The 18,950-nt window shown below is 45.3% G+C and overlaps 1 protein-coding gene across 21 annotated transcripts in view; it reads right to left on the bottom strand.

Annotated features, from left to right (window-relative positions):
- The window catches only part of BCAS3 (BCAS3 microtubule associated cell migration factor), a 363,020-nt gene that overhangs the window by 14,978 nt on the left and 329,092 nt on the right, over nucleotides 1-18,950 (bottom strand). For 6 of the 21 annotated variants that reach the window (XM_074594804.1, XM_074594801.1, XM_074594805.1 and 3 more), the window contains 2 exons: nucleotides 8,674-8,841; nucleotides 1,879-1,944 (listed from right to left, as the gene is read on the bottom strand). The exons of 3 other annotated variants lie outside the window; for them this stretch is intronic. In XM_074594804.1, coding sequence (XP_074450905.1) covers nucleotides 1,879-1,944; nucleotides 8,674-8,841 — 234 coding nt within the window. Of the gene's footprint in view, nucleotides 1-1,878; nucleotides 1,945-8,626; nucleotides 8,842-18,950 lie in introns of all 21 variants that reach the window. 12 more of the 21 variants (XM_074594824.1, XM_074594823.1, XM_074594808.1 and 9 more) reach the window with 4 other exon arrangements.

The raw sequence follows: 18,950 nt of genomic DNA on the forward strand, positions 1-18,950 counted from the left end.
TCCTGCCTTCCCCCAACCAAGCCAGGCTTGAGGAGCAAGCGCCGGCCAGCGCTGCACACACCTAAAATTGCTCCTGTAAAAATCAGCAAAATACCGAAAGGCTCTCTGGGGCTGGGGAGGAGGGAAAGGAACTGTCTTGTCTTTATTCTGCCACCACCTCAGCAGCTGCAATGAGTTTTGGCTCACAAAACAGCTGTAAAAATACCAGTCCTGGTTCAAATGCTGGGAGACGAGGGCTCTTAGACTTACTAAGAGAGATATGCTTGCCCTAAGCTGTATCTTACAAAAAATACCATGCAAAAGGAATAAGAGGGTAATTATGGGAACAGAGATGGAAAAATCCTGTAGCCTCCTAGTCGCCTGCACCCCGCTCAGCGCGGGACCGCTCGGTGTGGGGCAGGCTTCAGAACTCGGACTTTTAAAGGGAAGATTTAATAAACACTGAGAAATGTTTCTAAATATTTAGAAAACCCAAAATAACAGACTTCCGAGCCAAGCTGTACAAACAGAAGATGAATTTAGAAAACTGTTAAAAATCAACAGCTTTTGCGTGCACCAAAATATATTTCTTCGAACAGCAAGCGTCACCTCATGGGCATGGTGCTGCAAGGAGAGCTGTAGGGATGCTCAGCCCTTTGCAGAATCAGGCCCAAACGAATACCTACCGTGGCTTTCCTCTCGTTCTCCTTGAAATCAATAGCAGAAGCCTCGGCGATGCAAAAAGCTTAATGCTTTAGGAGGTACTCAGCAAAACAGTCAAATGTGAGCAAAGCCAAGCTGGGCAGAACAGAGCTTTACATTTTCCTGTGAAATACTGGAGTATCGCAGCAGGAAAATTAATTTGCTTAATCATTAGGAAGAAAAACCACAAACCAAAGCGAACCAAAACAAAACCCAACGCAATAACAAATCTCTAAGGAGAAAGGGAATTGTTTCTCTGTTAACTACTTTGAGACAAAGCACTGGAAGAAAAATGTCCAGTTCCAATAATGTCATAACCCGATTACAGCCTGCACAGAAGAGCTAAAACACTTGCAGAACAATGAGTAAGAAATTAAGTTTTAAATTGAGTGCTGGCCCTATCTCGTGTCACTTCTTTATATTCTAGTAGAAAGGACACCGCTGAGCTCATTTCATATACAGCAGCCTGAGCTGCCTGGATGCAGACATCAGTTAGTCATCTCGTATATGTTTCTCCCCATTTCTTTCTCCAGCAGGAATGACAAATCTAGAAATGTGACTGCACTTTGTTTTATTATGATATTGATTTTTCTGCAAAGGGAAAGTGCATTTATCCCCCAGGTCTGTGTGCTGGCAAGAAAGGGTTAACAAAATGTTTATCACAAAGCTGGCTTCAGAGTTGAAAGTAATGTGATCAGTAATGAATTTTGTGTTACATTAGGTTGTATAAATGGACAGACAAGCGCAGACAACAAGTGGCCAGGAGTCGGGGCTAATCTAATGATGTAAAAATAGAGACAGCACCAATTATACTTGGGGCCAGCTCAGAGCTCCTGCAGGGACTGCAAATGAATAGGTACAAATCAAATTACTGACTAATAGACGCACTACAAGAGAGGGCAGTCAATGCTAAATACATTAGGGCCTTGTGACCTCTCTGCTCTGAACAGCAGAATCCTAAATTTGACTTAAAAAAAAAAAAAAATCAAAGAAACTCTTGTTCGTCTAAGGAGAGAAATAGAACAATGTTATTTGCGAAACGATCTGAGACACTTAGATATTTTTTGTTTTGTTCCCCTACGAACACGTTACGTATGTAACCCTTTGAAAGCTGACAGAGGGTTTGCTGTTAGAACAAGGAGAAATATTCTTTGTGCAAAAGTTAAGACCTGATAACAATACAGTTATGTTACATACCAAAACATTTCAAAGCCATGTGCCTCTTTGTGGTGATGTTTTTTACTGCTACTTCACCGGCTGTGTCTGTATCAAAAATAAAATATTTCTTTAAAAATGCCTTGATTTAATAATAAGAAAAAGAAAAGGAATCTCCCCACACCGCAATTGATAATAAGTAAATGCAGTTGATCAACTTGGTATCGAATGGCAGAAACTCAGAGCTGTCTCTGGTCTCAGCACTCCCTCTAGAAACATCAGCAGACTTTTTCTACAACCAGCAATGAACATAAATTCACACCAGAAATATTTGTGGTATCAGCATTCTTTCCCCCCCGCCCCCTTAAATAATGTAGACCTGGAAGAAATTCCACTAAAAAACTCCCGGGGCTGGTGGCAAGCCGGATCTGAAGAGCTGGGGAAGTTAAAGATGCCCTTGTTGGCCCTGGCCCTGCTCCAGGGACAGTGGCACGGGCAGGGGAGGACGAGAAGCCCACGCCGAAGTGCCTGATGTCCTGCACAGGGCAGCTGCGCTGCTGTTGCGTGTTGCACGTAAGAAATAATTAATAGAACAATGTTAAAATGTGTGCGATGCAAACGCTGCTCTTCACTTCATCCAGCACTTCAAAAATGGTGGCTCCTAAAGAGCCCTGAATTTTCGTTTCTTTTAAAAGAGTCTTACTCCAAATGAACCTTCTGTAGGAAGAACTGCGTTGAGCTCTTAGACTTATTTGAGGGGGGTAATTTAATCTCTGACCCTGGGACGAATATTCTGAAAGTTCAAAGGCTGCTTTTAGCATCAGCGTTATCTGATACGCCAGGGTGTCTGCTGCCCAAGCTGATTTTGCGTTGAACCTATGCAGAAATCTCTTTGCAGAAACGCTCTTCAGAGGGAAAATCAGTGGTTGTGTGTTCCTGTGTTCCTATATCCCATGTCCAAGTTAGGATTAAGACCAACTGAGGAGGCGGAAGGGAAAAATTGTCTTGGAAAAATTAAAAGGAAGAAGAAGGAAAGTAGGAAGGAGGGATGGAAAGGTACCAGTCAAAGCTCTGACTCTATGCAGGGCTAATCCTATTCCTGAAACTAAATGTACAGGTACATCTATGGTGGTCGCTCATCTCTGAACACAGCTTGTGGCCACAGACATCTTCTCTTTTGGAAAGCCCCAGGGAGGATGCTCCTTGCCCGGGAGCAGAGGGCAGCAGAGCTCGCTTCCCGCTGCAGCCAGACACACCGGAAAGCGTGTGACTTCACTTCTCCAAACCACAGATTTCATAGAAAAATTTCAAAAACATTCCCCTGCAAAGCTCAAGGGTGTCCAGACCCCAGCTAGGCTCAGGCCAGTGTAACCTCACAACTTCAGCTGGGGACCAGGGTCCCGACCGCCCTGAGCGCCCAGCCCGGCGTTCCGTATGGGCTATTCCCTAACAGCACGTTTAATTAGCTCCACTTACTTACATCCCATTAATCAGGTTAAAGAGTTTGCTTCAAACATATGAGCTTCCTTCATTGCATTATGAGTTTGTTCGTGAACTTTGGAAGGAATCCAGGAGGTTTCTTCCGAGGGCCAGGTGCAGGGTGCTCTGCCACTGGCTTTCCGCAGGTGGTAGCTGACAAGACTTGGAGTTTCGCAGGAGTTTTTGGAAGAAAATGGACCATATCTTTTTTTTTTTTTTTTTTTTCTCTTCACTGAAACTTTATATTGGGCTTTAAACACCTTGCTTTAAATTCTTCAAACCTTGCAGGTTGTATTGACCGTGCTGGTGATGAGATGACCACTCGCATCCTTCTCTGTTCAGACCTGTAACACTAGTTCTGAGATGCAAAATTTGGAGGTTGCTCTACAGTTCTTAATATAGGCTCTTACTGCAAATTCGTATGTATTCCTGAGACAGGACAGATGGAGAAAAAAGTTGTTTAGCTCCATAAACTGCAGTGTAAACTGAGCCATCACAGGGCACTGGATTTCATGCTGAATTAAAAAAAAAAAGGCTACATGCCCACAAAAAGCAATTCTACTCTTGTGCCTCCACAGAACAGTTCCACCACTTGTAAAACGCTGCAGCAATGTGAATTTGGGTACGCTTTGTCAAAATAAATCAGATATAAGTACAACATTCAGGCAGCCAAACAAATTGTAAGAGAGGAGACGCAGCAGCTGGGCACGGACTGGAATGGCGCGCTGCGAGCGCAGTAAGCCCCGACCTGCATCTCCACAGCTGCCCGCGCTCCAGCGGCACTTTCTGGCAGAAAAATCAGGGGTCTGACAGCGGCAGCAGCACATCTGTCGCTAAAGGAAGTTTGCCGTATTGACAAAGTAACCTGAGCAGGGATGAATACTTCTTTATTTTATATATTGACAATTTTCCCTTGGAAACCTGTCTGTTGCGTGAGTCTGATAAAGAGTAAATCTACCCTTCTGTCGCTGTGCTCCACGCTTTATAGTAATAAACCCGAGAAAATGTAGAGAACGGGTTTTGATCTGGTAAATCACGTAAAAACCAGGCCTGAAGCCGTGCCCAGATTTAACATCCAGCTGAACCTCTCACCCTGGTGCTGCAGAGCCGCACCGTTTGATGGTCACCGCTGCTCTCCTGGAGCTGGTAACTCCCTCGTGGGACTGACAGACAGACCCACTGGTTTTCTTTCAGGCCAGCCTACCTCTTAAGTGGAGAGACTGGGTCTCTGGGATGCACAGACCACGCTACAGCTCTGCTGGAGGAACCCACATCAGCATCACGGCTACGGATGCTGCCCTCAGCCTGGGGGGGACAGGCAGGGAGCACAAGGGGGATCCATCTCCTGGGCTTCAGCATGCTTAAATCCCATGGCACACAACCAGGGCAGAGCAACAGGAATAGTCTTCCACACGTACGTTTCAGAAAACATCCTGTCACTCACACCATAAAGGCTTGGTCCCCTACTACAGACTAATTTTCAATATTATGCCTAGAAATGTCCAAAATGAACTTGAAAGCTTAAAAAGTGTACTTTTTGAAGGAATACATAAATAAGAAGATGTACTGATTACAGTATTTTTGGAGGGAAAGATTTCCAGCCTGGGCTGGCAATTTCTGCATGTCCAGTTTGAGTGGAATGTTGTCAGAGAGATTTGTCTCCTGGAAGCACAGTTTCATAAATCACATACTAGTTTTTCTTTTCTTTTTTTTGTTGAGAGTACAATGTGAAGCTCCAGCACATACTCAGAAACTACACTGCAAATGTAAATATTGTAGCTGCTTGAACACAAAGCTTTGCAAGCAAAAGAGGTCACTGACCACTAACATTTTGTGAGTAGACCTCCTTTTTTTTTTTTTCAGTGAGAGTTTGACAGAAACTGAAACAGCAAAAACATCTTTTTGCATCTTTGCCAATTTACGCCTTCTTTGGAATTAAATGTGTATCTCGGCTGACAGCTTATGTACAGCAGACTCCACTTAAGATAGACATGGGTCGTCTGGATAATTGGATAACAAGGAGAAAAGCTGGTTTCCCAATCAAGTCAACTAGCTGGATGACTGCAGTTATCATTTAGGTCACAAGGAAAGTAGATTTTTGGGGGGTCATTTTCCAGACCTGGTTCTTCTCCCATCCACTGTCCGACAGCCCTTGGCAACCAGCTGGACTCAGAGATGGAAAAGACCCATCGGGCCATCTAGTTCCTCTTCCTTGCAAATGCCAGATTATTCTTCGTGGGGGTTTTTTTGCATCCTCCAGTTTGATGTTGCCTGTATAACCAATCTTTGGGTCATTTCTGCCTCTGCCAGTAGCCAGGACCACCGACCCAGCTGCCAGCCCTGCTTTGCAATGCGTCGAGGTAGGGAAGAAAGAAAGACACTGCCAATATCTGCTCCCCAAAGTGGTGTGTGTACCACGAGCACGCGTTTCCTCCGCACTATGGCAGCATATCAGCCCTGATTGCTATATAAATCTACGTGTCAGCTATGTCCTAACAGTTAAGGCATTAAAAGAATCTATTTATCTCTTGCCATTAAGTGCATGTCAGGACCAGTTGAGCGCTTGATAAAGTCTCACTGTCCACCCTACCGCCCATTTTGTCTTTGTCCATGCCGCGGACCCAAGCACCGCACATGCACATATCTTCACACTCAAGAGTTAGAAATTTTCATTAATTCATGTTTCAGTTTGAATAAGATTTTGCAAGTTTCATTAAATCTCTATAAAACGTATTTAAGGACTAAGGAGAATCCAAGCAGCACAAAGAGGGGCTAAAGGCATAACATAAAGGCATGCACAAGTTAAAATAAGTAATTTTAGGATTATTAGAAAGAGGTTTATAACTTCCATAATTTTTAGTCCAATGAAGAAATATAAACGCTGCCTTTGGAAGCAGTACCGATATCTAAATCAACTACCAACAAGCCAATTTACAGTGCCCTTCTTTGCTGAACTCCTTGATATCACTCTATTGAGCTGAGTGGGCAGCGAGAACCCAAGGAAGAAAACTGAACGTATTTCAAAGATAATTCAGTTCAGCCTCGGTTTGTTAAGATGTAAGTGGTTTTTGGGGAAGTGAAAACGATTGTACTTGTTATGGGCCAACGGAGACACCTCTTCTTTGAAGCAAGGATAAGGTACCTCCAAAATTACCTTTCCCCATTTATTAACCAGCAGACAGATGGGAGCACTTTACCGTGCTCCACAGCCTGCCGCACGGCTGGCAGCCACGCGTGGCGTAGCCTCCCTGGGCAAGTGCGGTTTTCCAGGTACCGGCTGAGCAGGAGAGAACTTTTTACAGCCATCTGGTAAGAAGAGCTCAAGAGCCATTAGGGGATGGAAGTGGAAAGGGCACGGGAGTTCACAGCCTTATCACTAGGTTTTCTCCGCCACACTGAGTCACCACATGCCCAAATCCTGAGAATAAAGTATGTTAGTGGTAGGGAGAATCCCACGACAGGCAGGAAAACACAGAGCGTAACGACAGCGAGAGGAGGGTAGTGGGATGGGGTGAGTTGGGTCAGTGCTCGTGTTCATCACTACTGCCACTTACATTTGCTGCTTTGAGATGGCATCTCTCTTACACTCATTATGAAGATTTATGTGTCTGGAGTAAAAGCTGGGAGAAATCTCTTTGGATGAATTTTAGCTCAGTGATGGCACCTCTGTAAACAGTTTTACATCTATAAACTGTCTTTACACCTGCAGTACTGTGAGCCTAATCTTATGCCGAAGAAGTTGGCACCCACTGCTATCAGCTGGGGTTGGTGAAAATGGAAGGAAAATATACACCTCTGCCTCTGACAAAGTTCTCAGTTTACAATATAGTATAACGTCAAGCCTCTGGGGCAGTCAGTCACCTTAACTGGACATGTCTACATGGCTCCAGCTTTCAGAGAAGGTATTCCCCTCACCTTTCCCCTAACGTACACAGCCCGAGGGGAGCTGACCCGTTATCGGAAGTGGATACCATCCCGAAGTTCACTCTGATCACAGTATGGGTCAGTAAGTGATGAAATATGTGCCTTTGTCCACTTTCACAGCCTGTTTTTCCACTTTCTCGGCCCTTTACAGACATGAGTTGACTAAACTACACACCAGCAATGTGAGGCGTCTCTATCCTCATTGCAGCGATGGAGCACTGGAGTCATGGACACGTGAAGTGTCTCATCCAAGGCAACAACCTGGTGAGAATTTGCACCAGATCTGTACCTGAGACCTATGCTAAGTGTTCGACCAACTCTTTCTGTTAATAGCAAATCTTAAACCATCCCTTGACTCTATCGTTTTCAAGACGGAGGAAAGGCAGTTCGACAGGTGCCAAGTTGGGCTACGAAGGGTGCTTCTGCACCACTCAACAGCTTGGTTATTGCTATCTGTAGCTACATACAAGGGCTTAAATTCTGCTTCTTTACAGCCTCCTCCTCCAGACAGTGGGAGGTGGCAGCAGTTTGGTGACCTGCCGTGGGTTACGTGCTCAGTAACGACCCCCACCTGCAAAGCAGGGGGACGAACAATACATGAGGGCAACAGCAGAGGGAAGAGGCAGCTTCTGCTCTATGCAGCCCTTCTGTAATGTCCGTGGGTTGGCACACCCAGATGTTTCTGCTAGAGCTTTGTCCTCCTTTTCCTTCCCAGGCGAGTTTCCAGAAGAGTGACAAGCAAGCTGGCAGCTGATGTTAGATGCCACTGTTACTATTAGGTGCTGGTCACAACACAAATGGTGCATGGATTAAAGATGTGCTTAGTCCTTTTACTAGAGGGCGTTTTTTAAAACTAGTGAAAATTAATGGAGACAATAAACCCGCAATAATTGCACTTTAACATTTCTAAGCATCTCCTACCACCGGGCCCCTTCTGAGCAGCATAATCTCTGACGTGCCATTCCATTTACTTAAACAGATGATATAATTTATCAATATAATGGACACCGATGAAGATGGATTAATTTGGATTACAGAACCAGCGCTTCGCAGTGGCTCTATTCAGGACACAAAATGAGGATGAGTGTGATTATGACATTGTTTGGAGCAGGGGGGGCAAGGGCAGCGATGTGCACAGAGACCAGGATGCTCCTGAGTTGGCAGGGGAGGGAGGAGAGCCCCCGTCACAGCTGTAGGTAAGGAAGCCTCAGGCCCCAGTACTGTGCTTCAAGTTACTTTAGGCTTCTCAGATGGTCTACCGCTATCTTCTTTCATACAAACGACTTCTCTTGCACTAAGTGAGATCCCCGTAAAAGTTAATTAATTAAGAGAGGTAGCGTACAGAGAAAAGGAAAAGCAAAACTTAAAAAAGAAAAATAAAAATCACCATTGGGTGAGATGTACGTGATCTCTGATCACACCTCTTCTTTGTACCTGTTCCTGATCCCACTATGTCCCTGCTGGGAGATTCGCACATCGCGTCGGCCAGGCGCTCCCGAAGGCCCTCTTCAGTGTGCTCCATGGAAGACATGTGGCGGAGACCGAAGTTCTCGGGCCAGCTCCCACACACCTCCAGCAAGGTCACGCTCCGGTCGAAGGCACCTTCAACAAACAACAGGCAGATGTTTGGGAGACCCTGGGACCAAGCCACTTCCATACATATGCATTGGAAAGAAAGAAAGAAGGCCCTGCGTTTTGAGTTCCTGAAAAGCTAATTTTAGCACGTTAGTTAAAATGTGGGTGTTAACAGCACAGCAGGAGCATGCACAGCCCTACGTACTGAACAGCTTCGACCAAGGAGCTGCAAGCAAAAAGGCTAAATTAAAAATACAGACCCATTTGTGGTCTCACACTAGTGAGAGTCAGGAAATCAGCATAATGACACTGAGGTAAATGACACGTTAAACATTAAAAAACTGTTTGTATGTTATTAAGCACATGTTAGACAATGAGAAATTATTTTGAAAGTTGATTTGTCTTCACCGGGCTGCTGTTGAGCCCTTCCCCCTGCTCATCTCAGACAATGGAAACAGTCGAGTCATTTTGTCTTTGCTAATGGGCACAAATTTTACATAAAATCCCTTTTTTGCTCTTGAGCAGAAAAGTGCAACAGTGCGATGCACTGACGAGGACAGGACAGCTTGCTTTCTGCCTTGTGCTTGAAGGAAGTCTACAGAAGGAAAAAAGCGAGCCCTTCTTTTGGTCTGGGATATCTGTGGATTTTCTCTGTTCCTGCACTGTGAAATTTTCAGTCAAACCTGAGCTAACAGAGACTCTTTCCCCAGCAGCGCTTTACCGAAGATGCTGGCTATTGTGACAGAGCGCACGTACCTACAAAAGATACTTAAAATAATTCCTTAACTTGCAGTTATTACCTCATTCACAACCGCGTGTGATGTTCTGCTGAATGCAAAGATTAGATTCTGAATTCAAGATCACTTCAAAGTACAAATTAAAATTATTCTACTTTATTATACAGCAAGTCTTCTGCGAAGGCTTACTTAAATCATTCCCACTTGGAACAAGATTACAGTTACGCTTTGTTGCTTCAAGCACATACCATTTACTCAACTATTAGGTAACTGAATATGCAGCATTTATTGTGCCTGGTTTCTGCCAGCCTACCGAGGGGAAAAAATGCAAATGCCAATGTTTCTCAAAGTTAAAAGTACATGAAACACGTCCTTGTTATCAGGCCTTTGGTTTTCCCCTTTGATCAGCCGTCAGAAACTATCTACACTTGTAGTCTGTGACTGTACAGCTTCACAGCACACTCCCTGCCACTGACAGGTGGTAATAGAAAGGGTGAGAGACCAAGCCCCGCGGCAGGCGTCCCTTCCTCTGATAACGTCCAAAGTACCGGGTGATAACCGTTAGTAAACACTCGGGCAGCCGGTTAATCCATACATCAGCAAAGAGGGGCAGATAATTTTGAACTCTAATGGCATGGACAAAAGCACCAGGGCTGGCATTCAGGGATTTATATGGGCTGCAATGGTGACTTCTGGCTCCTGAATTTCATCGGCGCACACAACTTTGATTTATCTCTCTGCCTGGCTGCAGAGTAGATTCCTGGCACTAGAAAACCATCAACGCTAAAAGGGACCTCTACAAAATGGGACTGTGGCTCTTATGTGATACATGCACTTGAACTCTGGATGAATCCCAGTTTAAACTGAGAGAAGGAATGACCAAATATTTCAACTTTTTAATGGGTCTTTGGATTTATAAGGTTACTTCAGTCTACTAATTTGTTTTAAAGCAAGGGTTCTTGAAGCTTGTTTGAGAAAATGCAGCGAGGAGGCGAAGTAATTTCGACGATGTTTAAGTCTCTGCAACATTTCCATGTTGTCAGCTCCCCTAACTGCAGGAGGAAAAGCAAAATTTGATCTCTTTTTGAAGCTTCTTTTTTTCAATTCGTCCCTCTGGGGTTTCACACGACCACGAGACCCCCACTCTGCAGAGACTCTGAGACCCCAGCCACTTCAGTTGTTTTCGATGGGGCTCTTCACGTACCCGAGACCTACCGGGGGGGCTTTTAAATCTGCATCCCGAAACCCCAGGGTGGCAGCGGGGAGATGATGAGCTCCCACAGGGTTGCAGGGTTGTGCCAGAGATGAGAAATCTCTTCTTTACTAGTGTCTGCTCTTATTCCGAAAGTGAGAAATGGGAGCATTTCTGCTCCTATAAGCAGACATATGAATAATAAGGCAAATGGCTTTTGAAGCTCTGCCAAGATGCCTGCATGCGTGTACGGGGAGAAACTTCATAGAGCGCCGGGCTCTGGCTCCTGAGATACTTGAGTGAGAGCAAAGGAGACAAGTGCAGCGTTACCCCTGCAATCAGGGCCAAGAGCTGCCAAAACTTCTTAGCAGCAACGTGTGAGGTTGCAAGTGTTAATGTAAATGCAGGTTAGAGGGATTAACTGCACACAAAGTTTTCTTGGGAAAAAACTGCGAGGCTCGTGAAGCTCTGGTTTTATCTTTCCTCCCTTTTCGCTCCTTTTCCACGTTAGGAGTTCACATCTGGCAATATGATTCACACCCAGGCATCCAGCCATGATTCACCGACCACCGCTGCACCCCGCGGGCGATCGTCCTGCCCGTGAGTAACGGGGCAGCGGAGGTCCGGGCGCCGCCATCTGCTCGGCGGAGCAGTGGAGTCCACAAATTCCTCCTTATTTCAATACGCACACTGATGAAATGGGTTCCACGTAAAGCTGAACGCGCAGATGCACGACCGAGGTTACTCGGTGAGGGTAGAAAATAGAATCTTGCTTGAACAGGCAGGTCCTCTCCTACCATAAAGCCCTGGCTCTGTCCCGCTTTGATGTGAAACAAAGCCGTTTCAGGAAAAACAAGACCGATTGTCACGAACCTTCCTTTTCTTCTTGCCATCGTATCAGCAGACAACAGATGTATCAAAGTAAAAGAATTTTTTTGGAGGCAGAATTAAGTCCTGGGTATTTTTTCACCTTGGAAAATTCTTCTGTGAAGCGCGTGAAATGGCAGATGGGCCACTCGCTCCCCAGGAGCTTTTGGGTGCTTTGCCCCTACGTACACCGTTACCAACGGCACACGAGCTAACGGCATTAAACTCACACTGATAGCAGCTAACCATATCTCTGCTATTTATTAAATTGTAATCTCTTTCTGGCTGCCTTGCTCTCCCCTTTTCAATCCCAGTATCTCGGTTGATAACGTATCGAATTCCCCATCGTCGGCCAGAGAGAAGTTTACAAATAAACCTCAGTGGAGTGTCCTGCTCTCCAAATCCCCCAAAACCCGCAGCCAGAACGTAACTGCAGAACCAGTGCGGCTGGGAAAGCTCCCGCTGATTCAAGGGACTACCCAAGGGTTGAGAGAAGGCAGGCGTCACCCCGCGCCTTTACTGACAAGCCGCTGAAACCGTACCGACAGCCGCCAACATCAGAGCTCGACGCGCGAAGCCCAGCTTTTCTTCTCCCCCCCAGCCCCGGTACAGCTTTGATGGTGGAACAGGTTCCACCTATGAGGCGCAATTCATTTAGAAACAACTCAAGAGAGAAGCAAATTAGGTATTATATTAGCCAAGCAATTACTAGTGAAATCCTGGTGAAAGCTCACTAAATCACTGAAAAAAATCCCACTGACTTAAAATTGTGTCAATATTTCATCCTATCGCGTGGTGCCTTCAAGCTAGTGGAACGTTTACTTCTCCCCTTATTTACTGAAGACGAAACTGGGTGGAAATTAAGACCATCAGCCTCCTTTGTTCGATGCCCAAGCACCATCCCAGATCCCCTGCACTACAAATAAAAAACAACCCCGAAGCGAACCAAATGGAACAAGCCGGAACCTTGGCTTGAACACCTAGGTTGAAAGCGCTTTGTTTTGCGGTTCCAGAGTGTTTAGCTTTACACTGCCCCAAACACTCCATGCTAATTCTGCTCTACATGCAAGATTTTCCTATTAAAACTTTAATTTTCTCCTGATACCCATCTCCCACTTCTGCTTTTCCACTGACAATTGCCTCCCAACAAGAACTATACTCACTGGACGCCGCTGCTGGACGGAGCAGAATCAGGCCCCCCGTCTTTCTGCTTAATGTTTCTCGCATTTTATTAATGGCAAAGGCTTCTGTTACTACTCATACCAAATCACCTTGCTTAGAAGCACAGGATTTGTCTTTTGCATTGCAATTGTTTCAAGGCTTTTAATATAAAAGGAAAATAAATTCTACAGAAGGGAAAAAAAAAAAAATCCCAAACCTTGGAAACATCCTTTCATTTCACAGTTAGCCCTACCGACCAAGACCAAGAAAACCAGAGGAGCTTATTTTCTTCTCTGAAAAATCAAGTAGTAAAAAGTATTTTTACAAAATATTTTAATGCTTCTAGTGTGTTATTTTTCTAAGTCAAAATAGCTAAGCTAAATCTTTCACCATAGCCCTTTAATTCGAAAGCCAGGGGAAATTTTTTTCATTAAACCTCTGGACGGCTTTGTTTAAAATATGAAATCAAGTAGCTCCATTTCCTGTCTTCTAAGGAACAGTAAATCAAAAAGAGTACGTTCTCCAAAAATACAGTAATGGTTCTATTAAAGAGCTTGACAGTTTTGAGCCTCACCTTGCATATTGCAACATACGTGTGAGCAAAAATAACAGAGTAAATAGGAGAGGAAATGACCTGCCAATTTTAACCGATAAAAGATGCATCCTTCTCATGAAAGGGGTAGGGGTTTGACCCCCGGGGACGCCCAGACCCTGGGGTGCGACCACGATGGTCTGGGAGGGAGAGGAGGGGCTGCCCAGCACCTTCTCTGGCCCCTTCCGAAGCAGGAATGGGCTTTGAAGGGAGTCCCGATCCGCTTGGCACCGGGAACCACAGCGTGAGCGTGCCAGAGCCGCCCGGAACAGCCTCGGCCGGCAGCAAGAATCCCACGGGCCCGTGAGGAACCAGCGCATGGAAACTCCTTGCCCAAAGGAGTGAGTCAAATTGTAACATACCACGTTTAAATATTAATGGCTGAACTTTCCTACAGGGTTTGCCAACTCACTTCCATGCCATAACTTTGCCACTCTGGGGGGAATGCCAAAGAGCAGCAGCTCTCAGTACTTGAACAATTTTTTTTGGGGGGAAAAAAAAAAAAAAGAATACCTGTGAAAATGCCTTATTTAAGTGTGGAGGAAGCGGCATCTCCCTGACCTGCCCCAAATCTGACTTTTGAATGCGTGCCCACGTGCTGCTGATCCTCTCCCGTGCACATCAACTGAGGTGTGACAGACTCTGCAACAACTCACCCCGCGCACGGCTGCTGAATCAAGGTGTGAGTGTTAATTACTGCCTTTGGAAACGATGGCAGGAGCTACAGCCTTTTGCAAGGAACTCTATTTCCCTGTCATCTTCCCTCCCACGGAGTTTCTTTTTTTTCCAGAATCGCTCGCAGTTCTGCTATAAACAGGACATTACTCACCAGCTCTGTATCCTGTGAGTGCATTTAATTAATGGAGACTTCAGTCGGGGTGCCCAGTCCCACAGGCAACGAACACTTTCAAATCCCTTTGAACTTTTGGCTGAGTGAGACTGAGAGGTTCCTGCGTCCCTCCTCAGCGCGCTACAGACTCGTAAGCAAAAATACTGTTTATTCCTCTGTCTTTATTTCTAAACGAGTTTTAAGCAAGCATGCAGCTGCCGGGAGGAGCGAGCCCGGCAGCGGGGTGGCCCTGGGAGCCCCCATGCCCAGCGGGGACGAAGGCGGATGGTCGGGCGGGACGTTGCCCACGTCCAACATGGCAGTGGCCACAGGTCAGGACCTGTCCCAGCTCAGGACACCGGCCAAAGCGATGGATGGCAATGTTCAGGATCATAGTGATGCTGTGGTACAACCTCGGCAGGTCCTCAGGGATCATCTCACCCTCCTCCTCCTCCTCGCCGCCCCGACAAGCACTGTCTCCTCCAGCCCCACACAAGGGGTTAACCGTGGGCTCAGGAGAAGCGTTTCAGATGATTAGGAACACGGCCAGCCATCGCAGCCATCCTGAAGCCTTTCAAATGGGAGAGAGGCTGCAATTTTCAGAGCTGGAGCAGTGAGATATTTTTATAAATACATAAATCTTTTCAAGGAAAAACAAATATAGAAGAAAGAATGTAAACATTATTGTAAAACGCATAATAAAATGTCTGTTGTTTGTTAATTTTGCTCCTTATTATCCAGTCTATCTGTACCACCGATGTTGAAACGTTTGCCTTTTTTTTTTTTTTTAAACTCCCTTATTCATTTAAAAATAGTTTCCTGCATGTTATATGAATAAGCAAAACCTAAGGTCCTAAATCCAGGAGAACTTTGAAGTATGAAACCCATGGTCTATGGGAACTATGTTTTCATTAATCAAAGTAGATGTTTCTAAAGCCATCAGATTTATCATGACTGGATTTCATATGTGAAACCCAATATACACACAGACATACACTGCTTGTCCTTTTGGATTAGTTCTGACCTTTTACTCTCCTTTCTGAAGGATCTGCCTTTCCTCAGAGCAAGGCTGCCCTGTTTTACCACTCCAGCAGCCAAAGGAGCCTTGACAAAGTATGTTTTCAACTCTCCGCTTTCTGTGTCTGAGTCTGGGTTAAGGTCAAAACATAAATGATTAAGTGTATTTATTAAACCCTGCCTTTGCCTCGAATGCTCCCCGCGACTCCATTCCATGCCGTCCCAACTGCAGTTTCACACCAGCCCGCCGGTAATACACCTGGCCACCAAACGAGGGACCCGAGTGTCACCGCAGCACCGATGCTGAGCCCCAGGACGGGGAAAGCTGACGGAAGCCCCCCAGAGCCCCCCGAGCATCGCCGAGGGCTCCTGCAGCCCTGGCCGAGCTCCTGGCTTCCCCAGAGGCGCGGAGGTTAGCAAAAGGACACGGGAGAGAGACGGCACGGTTTAAAAATCGGAGGCAGCATGTGACATCCGTCCAAAGCAGGACTTAAAAGATAAAACGCCAAAAAAAATTATATCTGCGTTTGGTGTCACTGGGGGAATTTATGCCGCGGTTTTGCAGTACCAGAAGCACAGGACTTCGTCGTCTTGCTGTAAAGAGTAAAGCAGGGGCCTTGCTCTTGCGGGCACCGATGGGGAAGGGGCAACTCATCGACAGCCCGAGGAACACAGCGCACTGAAAAACACGATGAGTGTATTTTTCAAAAATGGATGCAATTTATTTAGCAGTCTAAAAGCAAAGAGAGATGGAAACTACAGTATAACTGGATGCCATTACAATTCTAAAAACAAAATACCCCTTTGTAATAAAATTAATTTCCAAGAAAAAAAAGCTTCCCCCCGCCTTGAACAGCAAGATTCTTGCATATTTTAACTCTTTACAGCTTTGCAAAATCAGAACGCCTGGAAAAAATCAGGAATGCTATGATCAGCTCCAAGCCCCCTTAGAGATTAACATTTCTTTACATTTAATCCTGACATAAAGTAGAGTGTCCTGAAGAGCAGAGAGCTCCGCACAAGCCGGGGCAGGCGGGGAGGCTGCGCGTTACCAGGTATGATTCTGCACAGCAGAAAAACTTCACCTGATGCTCTTTCAAGCTCCAGGTCTGGAAATTTCATTTAAAAAGGATTCACAAAAGATCTTCCGCACTTTTTAGTTTTCGCAAAGTTGGAAGTGTTTTCCTGTGGTATTCACATACTTATAATTCTCAGTCCTGGTTAAAATTAGAAAATCCAGTAACTTTTTTTCCTCCTAGTAAAATTTCCCACTCTCTGAAGATCTATGACTTAGTTAAGCTTACAACAAGATGATTATTGAGACCTTCAACAATGCCTGGGAAATTTAAACACACAATGAATTCCATTAAATCTCAGCGGAGGCTTTTTTAGACGAAGTCTTTATTTTGTTTTACTTCTCATCTGAATAAAAGCCGCGATTTTATGCCGCTGAAGCCTTCGTATTGGCTTCACCGGGAAAAGCTGCGTAAGATGCAGGAAGGACACATCTGGTATTTCTGTGACACTACATAACGATGCTTATTTGCTTGTTCCTTTATATGCCAAGTCCTTTCTGAACCCCGCAGGCGAGGTTTGCAGGCATACCCTGTCTTAGTGACCTCACTTTGCGAGGTAGAAATATGCCAATTCCACTGGAGGGACTCGAATAATATATTACTTCCCTTAGGAAAACAGCAAGATTTATCTTGCTTATTATCAATCTCGTGGCATGTGCAAATGCACGTGTGTGTATATACATATACACACACATATAAAGAACACATAACGGATTATAAAAGGCTCATATTTACCCGCATGTAAGGAAAGATCTGACAACTCATCGGGGTTTTCTAGATAACTAAGTTCTTACGTTACGCTTTGAGACACAGGCGTGGATTTGTCATATTCCTTGAGAATTAGTGGTAACTGTTTGGAGCCAAGGAATTTAATTCTGATTGTTTCATTTGAATTAAAAAAATCTTAGTGTTGAAAAAACATTGGAACTGTGCTATATACTAATGTATCACTCAAACTGTAATAGGAGACTCTTGGTAATAGAAACAGAGAGCGTAATGCTTGGAAAAGGCCAAGTTCATCGTGGGTACAGTTCCCCTGCAGATGAATGGTAGGGAAAACCCTATCTAAAACCCACTGCAAAGGTGGGGGGTGAAGGTTTCCCTGTGCCAGGCCCGCCTGGATGGAGCTGCACAGCTGGGATGGACATGGCCCAAACCCTGCCCGAGCATCCTTAACGTCCTCCTGCTCAGCAGAGTGAGTCCAACGGAGACAGAGACTTCTGCTGGGCTGCAGGTAACTTGCTCTTTATCAGTAATATGCACACAGAGAAATGTTCACAAACAAGGGGAGATCAAGAGGCAGTTTCTTATCGCCTACGAGAAAGTTCGCAGAAGAGAATCTGTAGGAAAGCGGCCGAGCAGCCATCGAAGCTCCGGACATGTGAAATTTGGTTTATATCATTAGCAACCAGTTAAGAATGAAACCGAAATATTTTTTGCGTTATAAGAGGAAATATTTCTCTGGTCTCGTATCACCTTTTCCAGATGAAACATTTCACAACCCAGCCGACATATAAACAGAAACCAAAATATTTTCCTAAGGTGCATCACTAATCCCACTCGGGGCCTCTAACTTGTAATTTATTTGTCTTACCTCACTATGAGATAATGTACGCGTCGGTTCCAAGCTACTGTCCAATAAGTACTTGTACACAGGATAAATAAATCTCACTTGCAAACGCGAGGCGCTGGCTGGGTGTTTGGGAGGAGCTGGGAGGCTGATTTCTCTTTTACTGCCCAGCACGTGCGCGGCTCCTGCCCCGGCTCCTGCCAGCCCCAGGCTGCACAGCCGCCCGCAGCCTTCCTAAGCACGAGGCATCTGCGCTTTGCAACCACTTCATGAAAATTAGCATATTTGAGTCATTTAGAGCAGGGGTTTCCGTGTCGGTAATGTAACTCATGCCATACACCTATGCTGTAACCGTCTTTTCCTTAGGGAATAACAGAGTGATGACCTTCTTCTGACGCGTTCTGTAGCAAATCCGTGTTAACATTCAATTTATTAGGGTTATGTCTAATACTCTGTGAATAGCTTACTGTAATCACAACTTCCCTACAAGTATTTTAAGATATTTCACGAACGGCACGGGATGGATTCAGGTATTAAATCAGAGTGATGGAAATGTTTGTGTTCGGGGCAGCTGAGCGGCTGCTCTAAGGATACAGCACCGTCAACCACCAGGAACTGGTTTGGAAGCTTACTCTTGCTACTTATTAATTGAGCAACCAAGATCGGGGAATGGAGGAGAGGTTACAAAACATACTTACAAGGGCCAAATCTGAGCCAAAACGAGTTATCAGTGCTGATATAAAGAGTTTCATTGCTTACACTGGGGAAGAGCTGGAATACAAAGGTTTAAGTAACTGACCCAAGGTCACTGGGCAAGTCTGTGCAGGGTTGCCTAGAAAGAATCTTGCATCTGAGGACACCCCAGTGCAATGGCACATTTTCTAGAAGGTACAAAAACACAGACGGGACCCTCTAGAGCCCCCAGGTCCTGCCCTGGCCAGGCAGCAGGTCCCAGGTGCCCTTACATCAGCCCTGGGCATTTCAGAAATTGCCTCCTCAAAGCCTGTAGATCCCTCCAAGGACATTAAGAAACTGTGTTTCTTTAAGGACTACAGCGAAACACGAAATTTTATGTTTAGAAAATAATGAAAATTC

Source organism: Larus michahellis, chromosome 7, assembly GCF_964199755.1.
Source record: "Larus michahellis chromosome 7, bLarMic1.1, whole genome shotgun sequence".
Classification (NCBI taxonomy): domain Eukaryota; kingdom Metazoa; phylum Chordata; class Aves; order Charadriiformes; family Laridae; genus Larus; species Larus michahellis.